Source organism: Fragaria vesca, linkage group LG6 (genome assembly GCF_000184155.1).
Source record: "Fragaria vesca subsp. vesca linkage group LG6, FraVesHawaii_1.0, whole genome shotgun sequence".
Classification (NCBI taxonomy): Eukaryota; Viridiplantae; Streptophyta; class Magnoliopsida; order Rosales; family Rosaceae; genus Fragaria; species Fragaria vesca.
In genome coordinates this window covers 9515452-9530696 of record NC_020496.1, presented here as the reverse complement: position 1 = coordinate 9530696, position 15245 = coordinate 9515452, and the positions used below count along the sequence as shown (strand labels likewise).

Below are 15245 nucleotides of genomic sequence, written 5' to 3'. Positions count from 1 at the left end.
TCAGAATAGTAAACTTTCGTTTTGAAATTAAAGTGTGAAGTTTCATATTTGACTCATTTTTTTGTCATATTTTCACATCTTTACCGTTCAGTTTGTAGAACCTAATGCATAGATCATTTTACAAAATTTATCAAATTTAAAGATCGTGTATATATATATATATATATGAATCATGACGGGGATCCGGATTTGCATGTTATGATAGTGGCCCATATATATGGAAAGCGCTGAAATACACGGGCGTAGTGTACAACGAAGTAGGGCCTTGCCACGTGGCATTATATCAGCCATCTAATTTAAAACTAAAGGGTAAATAAGTAAAATTAATAATTAACTACGATTACAGTAAATATCATTTTTACAGTTAAATTTTAAGGTCATTTATGTCAGATCGCAAAAAATCCTCACCCCACAACCCCTCTCTCTCTTCTCTTAGACCCTTAACCCCACAGCCTCTCTCTCTCTCTCTCTCAGACTCTTAACAGCCTCTCTGCCTCTCTCTCTCTCTCACGTACTTAACCCCTAACCCAGACCTCCTCTCTAGCCTCTCTCTCTCTCTCTCTCTCTCTTCGGCCGCCAGTCCCCAGACCGACAACAACACAAGCCGGCCCGTCCCAACAAGTCAACAACACCACAGCCTCCGCCTCCCCATTGCAGAAGGCTCCTGTTCCTCAAATCCTCCTCATCGGCCCGGTCAAAATCGTGAAGCGCGGCGAAGAGCTCCGAAAGCCAACACCGTTAGCCAAAGAGAATCATTCCCCTCCGAGGAGGAAGTTTGGAGGAAATAAGAGGAGGAGCATGGCTTAAAGGTTAGAAGGCGTCTCTATGCGGCGAAAGAAGTCTGTTGCAAAAACACAATCATGACTTGAAGAGCTATATAACAAACCAATAACTTATTCCCTTCATTTCTTCAGTGATTATTGAGGCTGTTAGAAAGGAACAGACAAAAAGAGATTGAATCACTCAAAGTACTTGAGTTCATTGCAGCTGGGATTCTATATATAATTGTTGCAAGCTTAGTTGGAGACAGGACGCAAAAAGCCAGAAATATTGAATATTTTTCATGATGTAATTGTGGGATTTGTCATATATGTCCTTAACAGAAATTTTTTACTACTGACGAAGGGTGGATATGCTGAAGCCACATGGCTGGATCAATTTTGGCGTATGGGGACTGGGGGCGTATTCCATCTTTTGCCCATATATATATATATATGGTAATCGAGCTCAAAGTACACTAATTTAGACGTGACTAGCTAGTTGAGATTGATATAAACTACATGCATGCATGTTAGTTAGCTGACCCCGAATGTGTATAATTAGCTCGTGAGGCTAATGATTAGAGCACTGAACTCTAATAATGCGAGCACTGAGCCATTATGTTAATTTGGTCGGCTTATTATTTCTAGTTGTGCTGATTATTAACTAATCCACTTTCCGTTGCATTGTGATCGATACGATCCTCTCCATGGCCAAGAAACTAGCTTCACCTAAACTAAGATCTCGTCTAGTTGATGGGAAGAAAATTGGTTCTTTAGTCTTTTTAATGTATTTTCTTATATACATAGGAAAACAAATTTCTCACTAATTTTCATACCAGGTGTTTGGTTATTGTGCCCACTTTTCTCAATTTGTCTTTAAATAATACCAATTAACCTAATTAACCATCAAAATTATGGGTACGAGCTGTTACAAGAACTTTATGTACGATCGTTCATGAGGGGTTGATATTATGTCATCTTTAATCTATCATTGTAGCTAGTTAAACATCAATGTTTAGGAATGTCTTTTTGACAAGTCAATCGGACACAAGGTGTTCGGGTACTCCAATTCCAATTTTCGATCAAATATTCAATGGATCATATCTCGACTACAAAATCTAGCTAGTCGATCATTGTCATCCATTTTCTAATTTTACCTCTTTCTTTGTTAGAACCCAAAATGGGAAACAAAAAGGGTACTACTCGTACATATCAACGTCCGTAAGCATGCAGATCGATGGTAGTAAAGCTTTGAAGTTTCCTATCAAAAAAAAAAAGCTTTGAAGTTTTCCTCATCCATCCAACTATTTCGAGTCCCCAAGTAGGAGAGACGAAATAGAAACTTGGGACATCTAGAAAACTCTAGACCGTACCCTTGTGATTCCTCCATTAAGAAAGCAAAACCCTAATAAACTAACGTCTTGACCGTTTGGGATTTTGGGTACCCTCAATTGATCGACACCACTTTTTTGGCTACTGCAACCTAAGTATGGTTAGTCTCAACTTAATTAGAACCTTCTAATCATCAGATTAATTCTATTAAACACACACTTAGTGGTACCACGTCGGCTTAAACCTTTGCTTCTTTCGGTAGTTCTTCTTATCATGTTTAGGCGCGCGTAAGCTAACAAAGCGACTTATTGATCGTTCGTTTTTCTCTTTCTACTTGTAATTTTAGTGATTCATTTCTTAAGTTCTTCAAAAAAAATATTTCGTGAATTAGTTAATGTACACTAATTTTTCATAGTTCTGGTATAAAACAAAATTCATAGTAATATATGTAAACAGCTGGCTGAGTCTAATAACGTAAGCATACATATATAACTAAGCTATATACCAGCTAGTTACCAATAGAAGTAAAAGCAAATTAAAGTAAAATGTAAACCTCATGACCTAAGCTTTCTTATCATCATGCATGCTTATCTTGGTAATTATTGTTTGTTAACATCGCGTAATTTGGAGGCATTTGTCCCCAAATCCCCGAAAGTTGCTTCATACAATCACAACAGAGATCGATCATATGGAAGGTTCTAATTAAGGATAAACACCGGGACTAACTAATTGGCTGTACTCGATCTCCATCTCAGATTATATACGACTCTGCCTGCCTGCTTCTGAATAATGCTGAGGGCTTTGCTGCTATTGCGCTCGTCAAAAAGGTGTTCGTCGTGTGTAAAATTTAGACTACGTGTCCAGTAAATCAAACTGTATATATATATACAGAGGCCCTCACTCCCTCAGTATTATATTTAATTCCTCTTTTTCGGCTGAAATATTGTAATTTAGATCTCAAAGATTTCTTCACATCAGAAATGGATGGCGACGTATAGGACTACTGTTTTATTACGTAGAAATACAGATTTAAGTTACTGTCATGCACAAGAAAATCTCGTTAATAAGACAATACAAAGGTCAGCATTTACAAAGATCAATTCATATATATGGACTTATATGGCTTAGTGCTTTGTCACAATGCACAATGTATATGCTTGTAATTAGTTCGTCAAATTATATGTCCGATCACAATAAAGAGTATATATGTGTTTCGGGAGGCGAATTTCTTCAGTGTATAGCGGCCTTGATATAATTAATTCTTATTATTGATGTTGATGATAATAGTTTCACAAATGTGGTAGTAATATTTGCCACAAAATAAATACGTACGACGGTGAAGTATGTATGTATTTGCCATTTGATTTCTTTAACAATACGATATGTACAGTTTGATCTTTATTGAAAATATACAAACTATGATTAACCATAAGGATTGTCCAATAAGTCATATCTAATTATACATGGGAATCGAAACAAACTAAACTGGCTAGCTAGCTTCATTCATTATCTTCCAATTTGGATCAGATTATTCTTCCTGTAAAAACAAGTTCCAAAAGAAAAACAATGTAATGTAGAAGAAAAAGTTCAAGCTGATGACATCAAGAGAGCACCCATCTATGCCTCGCTTAAGGTGAACTTGACCAAGCCAATATCATTTTAAAACTGAATTCCATTCCAGCAGCATATTGGGTTAGGTTTCTAGGCTTGATTATCGAATCTTTTCTCAGCCACTGTGTGAAGGCCACAGAGCCCCAACTTTTAACTCTTCCGGGACACCTTGCTCAAAGGCATTGGCTACAAAGTTAATTATAATTATAGAGCTTAAACTATTCCATACGGTATTAGCTTCTGTTTGTTTATATCCGGGGCACAGGCTAGATTAGGGCCCTTAATCCACCTCTAATTATATAATTTTCATTTGGATTACTACGGATTTTTGCCTAATCTTGGATGATCAATGTTGTCAAGCTAACCTTGACTTGTGCATTAAGGCACCGGCACGTGTTTAAACACAAATTAATTTGGTCGATTTTACTAATGAAGCTCTTGTCATTGTGGGTAATTAGTAGCAAGCTGTACGGAAAACGCCCTAAAACGTGCACTAATACCCGATTACGTAGATAATTAGTAAGGGTTTTACTTGGGGTAATTTACCGATTAAGTGGAAAAGTGGGACGTGATTCACTTGGCAACAAAAGGATCTGGCCGAGTGTTGGGTTAATACAAGCTGCCTATACAACTTTTTGGGCTCTCATATATAGTTTAGTCGAGGACCATTTTGACACTGCTGCTGTGCTGCCGTGTGTTGTAATTAGGCATTGAAATTTTTTTTTGATTGAAATTCTGGAATGGCGTATTTAGTCCCAAGTTCAATTAACTCGACGGGAGAAGTTCGAAGTTTACTACAGTACAGTAATACAGTTGGATATGTCCTCAGCAGTACGTTACTGCAAAGAAGTTCGAAGATGACGCCTCTCCATTGACAAACACCAGCAACCAAATGTGATTCATTTATGCCTCGATCGACTTGAAAATCCAAGATGAAAAGTTTAACGTAACTGATCAATTGCGTAGCTGTTTCGCTTGCGTTGTGCTCCTGAATTAATATTGTTGCTGCTGGTGTATGTTTCAGAAAACGAACAAATTAAGACCAGGTTGGTGGACTACTACCATGTATGAAACCTGGCAACGTTATACTTCTTGTACTAACAAACAAGATTAGTTGTTAGATTGGCGTAGCTGCTGCACCTCGTTATGAAATGGAAGTACTTATTAAGTTATTATCACTATCAGTATTCACTGCTCTCTGGTTCTTACTATATATTTTTGTCACATCAGCTAGTTATTAGACTTTTACCGCTTGTAGTTGTAGCCACCATTTTATTTATTGGATGTCAGTCTGTAATCATTCTACATTTCTACTCCCTCTCGATTCTTGAGCTGCAAGTTACATATTACTGTTGTTGTTTTTTCTTCTATTTGGAATCAAATTACCAAAAACTTCTTTTCATTTAGGAAACAATTTGATTCCTCTTTCTTTTCTTATATGGATTTAATTACCTCAAACTGCTAATTAACCAGTTGCTGCTCGAGCCTCTGTTCTTGCAGATCGATGCTTCCGTCATCCAACTGTCTACATGCATAAAAAGATTAGAAACCAGAAAGTGAATGAGAAAGAAGAACATCGAGTGCTTGATCCATGTTGTATTGTGTCCGTGTACGTGTGTATGTGTATATATACATCGAATACGTACTCATACATATGTACTGTATATATATAGAAATTTCAAATATCATATCAAAATTTGGACTTGGGTCATTTCTAGCTGTCTCTCGATCCCTATCCTCTTAATCCTCGATTTATATTAGCACGTTTATTGCACCCCTTATATCTCTGGGTCCAATTCGGTCGGAACTTGTTTTGGAGATGGAGAAAAACTCGATTTTCGACAAATTAGACTTTTACAAAGATCAGGATGAGGTGTACTGCTTCTTCTCCTAGCCATTAAATAAGTATTTGCTCTACTTCAAGGATAATTGACATAACACTGAAACAACACATCCATGTGGATGTTCATCAATGTGACGTTAAGATTGAGCTTTCGATCTTTTGTAACATACCTGGTTGTTTAATTCCTCATCAATGAGAGGTTTAGATTGAGCTTTCAATCTTTTTTTTGTTGATACGATTGAGCTTTCAATCTTTTGTAGGATATAAACATGTCAAGTATCACATGCGGTCAAGTTAAATGTGAAACTCCTATACCCAGGTTCATATCCTATCGAGGCTAATTACAGTTAAATCCTAATATATTCTTAGTGGTCAGAGATGAGGAAACGGTTTATGATCTCCATACACAAATTAATCTGTCAACATAAAAAGCCTTTAAGAAAATGATATGAATTCTATCAAAAAGAATATTTACATGGCTCGTCTTGTTTTTTGGCCCATTAACCTTTTACTTACTTTATTGTGCTAACAAATGTGAGATACTATTTCCAAAAGCAGAGAAAACAAAAACAAAGACGACAACAACAAATAAATTAATTTTTTGTAAAGAATTAGATTAAAATCGGCAATGGAAAGAAACCATTATTTATTTCGAATTGATAGAATTGTTATTGTGATTAGTTCAAAATCATTTATGCGGTGCATGTATTATTGTTTAGAGGTTGTTGGACTTCCTGGTTGTAGAAAATCATGGATTTCCACTTATGCATCTGTAAATCTATTATTAACAGGAAAAAACTTGCATCCGACCTAGTCTGGACGCAGTTGTCCGGACTCTTTCTTATTTACATATTTTTGTTAATATAAATCATAATTTTAACCGTTTAAAAGTTAAATTAACCAATAAAGATCACCTTTACAAGAAATCAATTTTAAAAAATTTTGTGTGCTTAACTGATTGCAATAAACAAATCGACGATTTTGGTGAAAGTAAGCAATCTCATGATAAGCCGTTCCTTTGTTTGATACATTCGGCTTAGCAAACGATTTTTGTTTACATTGATTTTTGTAGAGGTGATCTTTTTATTAGTTAATTCAACTTTTGAACGATTAAGATTATGATTTACAATAGTAAAAGTATGCAAATAAGAGAAAATAAGAGAAAATCCGGACTAATGCGTCCAGACTGGGTCGGACACAACGCAAGTATTTTCCTTATTAACATAGAACACGACCTCGTATGGTTATAAAAGTAAACTCTAACAGTAGGAAATGTGTTTACCTTCTCTAACAAAAGAACTCATGTACAACGTCCATTATGCGCATTTTGAATCTTCAATGAAATTGTTAGAAGTTAAAGAATGCAACAGAAACTAAAAGCTTATCCGATCAGACTCCATATATGAGAATTCAGTACATAAACTTCTCTCTTGATTGTTCTACCAGATGGTGCTCCTAGTCCGAGTTTGTATGTCATGACATAGAGTTACGAGTGGACCCAGAAAAGGACACGACGGTCTCTACTGGAGCAGGGTTAATAGTTGCAGGCAACCCAAACAAAGCGCACAAGACTGAGCTCTGGGAAGAGGTGCACAGACCCTTAACCAATTTGACCATTCTTTTAATTGTTTATGCATCTTGCTCAATATGAACTCTGCTGCATCTGATGCAGGTTTTTACCCCATCAATTACAGATTTACATAAGCATTGAATGTGAATATAGAATCTAAATTATGGATCTCTTGGGCAGAACAGAGATGGAGTGCTCAAAATACTTTGGCCAATGCGTTCATCAAACTCATTACTATTTAGTATTTTATATTTTTAATTACAGTTACTTTTTTGTTAGAATGATTTACATATACACTTCAAATATTAACTTACTAGAAAAAGAAAACTTTGATTAAGATAATCAGACCGGTGGTGGACATAAACTCTCTATGCTTGATGCTCTTGTTTAAATCTAAAATCAGTTATGAGTCCTTAACCTATAACTTTTGTTCTCTTAAGCTACAAAGAGACACGAGAATTTTAAAATAGTTTTGACCCGAAACGATTGGTCATGAACTATATTTTAACCTACCAGTAGAGAAGATGAGACAAAAAGATAGTTGAAGTGGTGATCGACGGAACTCTCTTTGCTCAACGACATTACTAAACACACTTGAAGCTATATGTTTAAAAATAAAATATGAATCTCTCTCGTAAACTTCTTCTTATTTCCTTTTCTTTAACAAAGAAATCTGAAAATTGCCTTGATGACAACTCTCCAGTGCAAACTGGGTTGACTTTTCATCTTGAAAAAATGGCAAATCTAAGAAAAATCATGGACTAATTGGCACCCCACATGATATTACCAAAGATTCCCTAGTTTCAAGTACCAAAGTGACCATATATATTTTGCCATATATATTGAACAAAAGATGACAAAGGTAATAGTAACTTAAAAGACCCCATGTGGCAATTTCATCCCGAAAAAATAGCAAAAAAAAGATTCTAAGTAAATCCCTGGATGGTAAACAGAGTCAAATTCTCCATTACTGGAATTTAGTTACACAAATCTCACCGAGCATGGTAACTCCATTCCTCTAAATCTCTACAGTGACTAAAGACCTAAAGTGTGCCTGTAAAGTTGGACTTCAAAGTTCAACACCCCTCCCCCCTCTTTCTCTCTCTCACTAAAATCTCTGTGACTTGCCTTTTTCTCTCTCTAAATGTTTATAAGTTTGAGAAGCAAACTGGTTCCTTTTTGCTTTTCCGAGGAACGCCCCCAAAATTTCCTCTGCATTCTCTCCTCAAACATCTTCTCCAGCCAACCAAAAGAGGCAAAGAAGACCACATCGAGCTTCTTCCTTGTCTCTTTTACCTGAACGAAAACGAAAGCTCCACAAAAAGAGAAGCACGAGATTTTGAGCCTCTCTTTCTTTTCAGTCCCTTCACTCCCTCGTCGATTCTGGTTAGTGCCCTCACTCTATTGTTTTACCTTACAAAAACCGAAAACCAAATTTGTTTTACTTCATGTAACTATTGGTTTTGGTGACCAGAGGAGTCCATTCCATTTCCAATCTGCAATGTCATACAGTGTTTATGATTCCCTCTGTTCCATTGCCTCGCTATTTATGTGAGGCCCTGTCTTTTTCTGTTTCTGATCTGTTTCACAATTTGCTCAGTTGGGTTTTCTCACATGATCAAGAGCTTGAGACCCTTCTGCCTCAATTTCAGAACTCAAATCCTCAGTTTCTGAAACCAGGACCATTCTGGGTTTGGTTCTTCAAGCTTCTATCTTCATTTTTACAGGTATAATATATCCCTGAAACTCAAAAAGGAGCCTTTTTCACATAGTTAATTAGATTTTGATCTCTGGCTAAAGATATGATAAAGATCAAGTCTTTTTTGCTTGCCATTGTTCTTTGTTTAATTCATGGTCTTCCACTCTGTCTTCCCTTCTGTAAAGGCTATAACAGCGTTGCCTTGTAAAGAAAATATTCCTCACTGAAAAGGATGAACCTGGCCTATTCAGTTTTCTCCCATTAATTATATCTTTAGCACAAAATAAGACATTTTCAATTTTAATTTTCCCATTTTCAGCTCGATTACGTTGATTCCTAAGCTGTCTCCACTTCCCCTGCAACTGGGTCTTTTATATTGCCGTGAATGATCCATTTTAACACTTGTTTAAGCCCCTCTCTTAGATATTTCGTTTTCTCTTGCCCGAACAAAAATCTCTTAACAAATACTGCTTCTTTAACCCCCTCTTGGTATTTGATTTGCACCCCACTTTGTTTTTCGACGACTTTCACTTCCACAAATCATATTCTTCTCAGTTTCATAGACAAAATACTCATTATTCTGTGATAGATTCGGATAACCTTGAACACTTGTTAAACTCTCTTCCATCCCATTCAGATTTCAGAACCCACAAAAAGCAATGCGGACTAACGGAGGAAATATCCCAAAGGTACGAAATTTATCTCCATTAAAGCTTTTGTTCTGTCGAGAATATCGAGCTGCCTGAACCCAAACACCTGTAACGTTTGTTTGCAGAATTCTTGGCCGCGAGCAGTAGTGAAGAAATGGCTAAACATACCAAGCGGAGGCGACGAGTTTCATTCCGATTACTCTGTAAAAAGTAAGTTTTCCGGTCACCGGGTTTTTTGTTTGGAATGTTTTCTGTTGTTTTTTGCCTGGTATAACTGGTTTGCTGAACTTGGTGTTTGTTGTGAACTGTGTCAGATGCAACTGAGAGTAGGAGGAAGAGTTGCTCGGACCAGGACCAGTACGTCGTCGTACCGGACGATGTTGCAGGTACGAATTCTAACTGTGTAGGGTCACTGTAAAACTTCACGGTTCATCCACGTGGCAAATGCCCAGTAATTTCACTACCCCGCCGGCGATGATCCAGTTGGACGGAAGATGAGTCCGTCTGGGTGTGAGTTGCGTCCAGTTGGGTCTTTGGCTCCGGGAGGGAGTGGTTGTGTGCCACGTGTACGGTGGAGTGTGTGGGTTGTGTTTCTTTTTCTTTCTCGAGAACTGTCCCAACTCGAACCCAGAATGGTTGTGGGTCTGCCACGTGAACGGTGGAGGAACTGGGGGTGTGAGTTTCATGTGGTGCAGTAACATGAACTCTAACTAGGAGTCACTTGCCCCTTCCTTTCTGTGAAAGTTGATAGGCTTTTTCCAGTTTTGGGGTTTGAGCTTTGAGTGTTATTAGGGTATTGATCAAATTTTATTTTGTTTAATGTTTTTCAAGATGGGTGGTTGATGGAGGAAACTTACGGCCCAAGTTTTGCACCGGAGGCAGCAGCTGTCACCGACAATCTCAACCTCAGGTAACCAAACCCTAACGTTTCATAGATGGAGTATATATACCCGTATATATACTCGATGTAGCTTTCTTGATTGGTAATTTTTGTTTATGTTCGCGTAATGTGAAGGCTTGCTAGTTGTTGATGTGTGTTGTGATTGTTCCGAAAACACTTTCCGAAATTGGAGATCGAGTTGTATGACTTGTATCTATCTATGTTCTAGTTTTCCACGGTTTCGCTTTGAAATTGGTTCTTTTGACAAGTTTTTAGTTTTTGGAGTTTAACTAACAAAATGGTGTTTTTTTGGATCTGTTTGTTTGGTTTTAGGATGTTCGTGGGGACATGGAATGTTGGAGGCAAGTCACCACACAAGGACTTGAATTTGAGGGAATGGCTTAGGTCCCCAACTCCTGCAGATATCTACGTTCTAGGGTAATGGTCTTTCCCCATTTGTATCCCAAATTAGACTGCTTTCCTGTTTTTTACTTAGTCTGTTTAATACTTTAATAGTCTCTACTAATAGTGGTCCAGCCTATAATGACACTATTAGATCCAATCTAACATTCCTTATATGTTTGGGCACCGGGTATTCTGCGTATTTTCTAGTAACGCGACATCAACGTTTTAAAAAACATAATGTATCTGACTATTTGATTTGTAATTTGCCGTATCGTTCTTAATAGGTTCCAAGAAATTGTTCCTTTAAACGCGGGTAATGTATTGGGTGCGGAAGACAAGGGGCCGGCTGACAAGTGGCTTTCCCTTATTCGAGATGCTCTTAACAAGAATGACCCTGGACTTCCTAATTCCAATAATGCCAACCATAATGATCATCTTGATCAGCAAGGCAACATGATGCCAAGGCTCAGCTTCTCGGACTTGCTTTCCTTAGAAGATGAGCTCAGTACTGCAGATTTCGAGAGACTGCTGAATTTTAATCCCGCATCAACTAGTGGAGAAAGCTCACCAAGCTCCCCATTGGGGCAGGGGATGCAGGATAGTAGTCTAATGCAAAGACATCGTTATTGTTTAGCAGCGAGCAAGCAGATGGTGGGAATTTTCTTGTGTGTGTGGGTTCGTGCTGATCTTTGCAGACACATTAGCAACATGAAGGTCTCGTGTGTTGGTCGAGGCATAATGGGATATCTTGGAAATAAGGTTAGCTACTGGCTACATTGTGTTGGACTGTTGGTGCATGGCTACATTGAGATTAAGCTTTATAATGTTGTAATTTTTATTTTTTTTCACAGGGTTCCATATCGATAAGCATGACATTGCATAAAACAACGTTTTGCTTTGTCTGTGCTCACTTAACTTCTGGTGAGAAAGAAGGGGATGAGATGAGAAGGAATTCAGATGTCATTGAAATTTTAAAGAAAACAAAGTTTTCTCACTCTTGTAGAACACGACCACTTCCTCCTGATAGCATATTAGACCATGAGTAAGTCTTTCCTCTCCTGTATAACTAAATATTTTTTATTGAAAATCAGACCATTAGACACATATAACTGGCAAAACAGAATTAGCGTTTCTGAATATTATTGATTTTTCTTCATCTCACAACAAAAGTTTATTGTTATGCGTCAATTATCTTACAAATCTACTTTCCTGTTCAGCAAGATTATTTGGCTTGGGGATTTAAATTACCGGCTAGCAGCTGCTTGCGCCGACACACATGAGCTTCTGCAGAAGCAAAATTGGCAAGCACTTTTAGAGAAAGATCAGGTAAGATTGTAATTACTGAAAGAATTTTTTATTTTTTTAATTTTTTTTTAACTTCATTTATAGAGGAAGGCAGTTTCAATCTTATGCGTAGATTTGATTGCTTTTGGCAGCTAAGAATAGAGCAACAAGCTGGTAGAGTATTTAAGGGGTGGGAAGAAGGGAGGATATATTTTGCTCCAACTTACAAATACCTTGCAAATTCTAATCATTATGTTGCCCAAACTTCGAATTCTAGAGAGAAGAGACGCACTCCTGCCTGGTAAGAATTCCAACAAGTTTCCTGTTTCCCTATTATTTGAGCTGTACATGAATTATTGCATACAATGTAGAATATTCCATTCATTTAGTTTATTGAAATGAGGACCAAGTAGTGATCACCATCATCACACACACAAACACATGTAATCTTATGTCTCATAATGTTTTAGAATAATTTGTTAATTATATACGCATTTCACCAGTGAGTTTCATCTCTCTTTGAGTGAGATCTCCACCACAATGTGGTTGAAAAATGCGGTACATGTAGCAATACTTCGTTGATAATCTTTTTAAAACTATGCCTCAACCTAAACCTTTGCTGCATAGTTCCATACATATGTGTGTGTATTATACATAATTGAATACGCACCAATTGATGTAATTGGCATGGTTAGCTTAATGTAATTGAGCACCTCCAGAATCTTTCTGGACCAGTTCTATCACTTTTGTTGAACATGTATCGACTCCAGGCTGCAGGTTCTTGATTTGTTGAAAAGATGTTTCAATTGTTTTTCTGCTACTCACTCTTCACATTTCTGTTAAGCTGATTTCACTTAAAGCATTAATCTTTAAAATAAGCACAGAGGGTGGGGATTAATATATCACTTTCCAATTAGTGTTTCTGCTGTAGACCTCATGAAATCAAGATTCTTATTCAACATCATCATCATTTGCATTGCACATTAATTGAAGCATTGTGATAAGTACAGTTTAATATAAGTGGTAGAGTTTGGCAGGTGAGACCTGTTTCCTTCATCTGCTAAAAAAAATAATACAAGTGACATGTACAGATCGGCCATGTCTGCAATATATCTTATTTCAACAGTATCATTATCTTCTATGAAACATTGTCACTCTCAAAACAACTTGCCTTATTTTATAGTCTCTTGGTACTATTTTTCTATAAACCAACCCAAACCAAGTAGGAATACCTAATAGTATTCATAAAATTTGCATTCATCGAGACTTCAAGTTTCTATCAAACCGGATCACATATGGATTGGGCGCACGCAATCCACTCTTTCCAAAACCGGATTACGTTTACACTCGGATGTAAATGTGTTACAGATAGTTCTAAGTATATTGTTGGGAAGCTAATGTGGGTCTTGATGCATATTGCAGGTGTGACAGGATTCTATGGAAAGGAGAAGGACTTGAACAGATGTGGTATTTAAGAGGGGAATCAAAGTTCTCGGACCACAGACCGGTCTATTCTTTGTTTGCAGTCCAAATAGACTTGGCCAGCAAGAAAAAACCCAAACCTGCTGTTCCCACAAACACAGCAAGTAACAGAGTTGGTCCGAATTCTCGGTTGCCAGTGACATGCTTGGCCAAAGTGCAAGCCGAAGAGCTTTTGGTACTCACAAGAGCAAAAAGCTGCTTAAACACAGGCTCCACCAGGTTCTGAATCACACAAGCTAAGCTTACCTTTTGAAGACCAATGCAGAACTTAGAGAGTGCAGCACATTGTGTAATGGATCTCTGAAACTGTTAAGACAGACAGAAGCAGCAGTTGGGTTTCTGACGCGTGTTCCCGACATTTTCAACAGTGGGACGGTGGCTGATTATATATAGATATATATAGAGTACAAGCAAATTAAAAGCTTCTTAAGACTACTGAGAAGTTGGTATGGAGAGTAAAGTGGCTGCAGCTCTGGGCATATTGGACATGCGTGGAAGCGTGAGTTTATAAGCTATTTTGAAAACCTGCTTTTGATACAAGTTGATTTTGGTGCTGGTGATTAACTGTAAATGGTTCAGCTTTTGGCAGAGGAATTTTGATCTCTTCCCTTTGAATTAAATAGAGGAAGGGATACGACAGTATTAACTATGAAGTGAAGGCCGGGTTTAAGAGGAACTCGGATGATTTAATCTCCTTGTTCGTCATTTTGGTCGTCTTTACAAATTTTTAATGAAATTAAAATTATTTCAATCCCTGGTGTTCTTCATTGCCTATGTATGCTATCTGTATCGGATAAAGTTGAGCTCATGGCAAGTGTCACTAATTTTGTAAAGATGACCCGTCACTCATTAGGATAATCCGACCTTAAACACCCTTAAGCCGTCAATTTTGTTTTATGTTTTTTTGTTACACTTAAGCCGTCAAATTATGATACACGAAAATTATTTTAACAGCAAAGAGTGCACACCTGGATACTCAATTTGGTTTTACAAAACGGTAATACACTGTAAAGATAATTCTATCTAGAAGAAGCATCATTACAAATAGCTCAGTTTTATCAATAAGTTGTCGTCCAAAATTAAATTTGACGACACTTAGTTTCATCATTCCAGTGGATGTTGCGTTTATTTGATCTGGCAAATAGCTTGCCTCCTCGTTAGGGCAGTCAAGGTACACTGGGTGTGCATACCGGGGCAAAGACAACGTCGTACTACCACATATCGGTAGGGAATTATTATGGGCTAAAGCCGTAATTAGTCAAAATTGAAAACCAAAAAGCAACATGGGTTCAATCCCAAAGCCCAGGCCTAAAAACGAACCAGTCGAATCCTTCCCACCTTTAATCTACACCACTTGCCGCTCGCTCGCTCCTCTCCAAATTGAAGTCCAACCTCCCAAACCATATCAGATCTCCTTGATCCAACCGGCTACCATCCATTTCCAAGATGGGGTGACCCAAACTCTGAGTTATGCCACTCAATCGTCGCTACTCAAACTTGTCAAGCCTTCCTAGATCCCCGGAGGGACACCGTCACCGTGCATCCTCTCCTCTAGGTAGGGCGCGTCGTCGTACAAGGCATTACTTCCACTTTTACGATTTCTTTGTCATTTGAAATCCTTTCTCTTGTTGTGTTGGATAAAAAGAAGCGTTCAATTTACTTGTCCCTTCTTGGTTGGTGACTTTGTTATCCTTTGGAACATGTAAACATGGTTTGTGAGTAATGTGG

General features: G+C 37.7%; 1 protein-coding gene across 1 annotated transcript; it reads left to right on the top strand.

Moving 5' to 3' along the window:
* The first annotated feature begins 8484 nt into the window (after window positions 1–8484).
* On the top strand, window positions 8485–14197 carry LOC101314389 (type I inositol 1,4,5-trisphosphate 5-phosphatase CVP2-like). Its single transcript, XM_004302677.1, has 12 exons — window positions 8485–8503; window positions 8718–8844; window positions 9454–9505; window positions 9592–9676; window positions 9781–9852; window positions 10298–10376; window positions 10680–10784; window positions 11036–11510; window positions 11603–11793; window positions 11969–12077; window positions 12188–12336; window positions 13458–14197. Exons 3-12 carry the CDS (start codon window positions 9476–9478, stop codon window positions 13741–13743), a joined length of 1581 nt encoding a protein of 526 aa, XP_004302725.1. The 5' UTR covers window positions 8485–8503; window positions 8718–8844; window positions 9454–9475; the 3' UTR covers window positions 13744–14197.
* Window positions 14198–15245: the final 1048 nt, after the last annotated feature.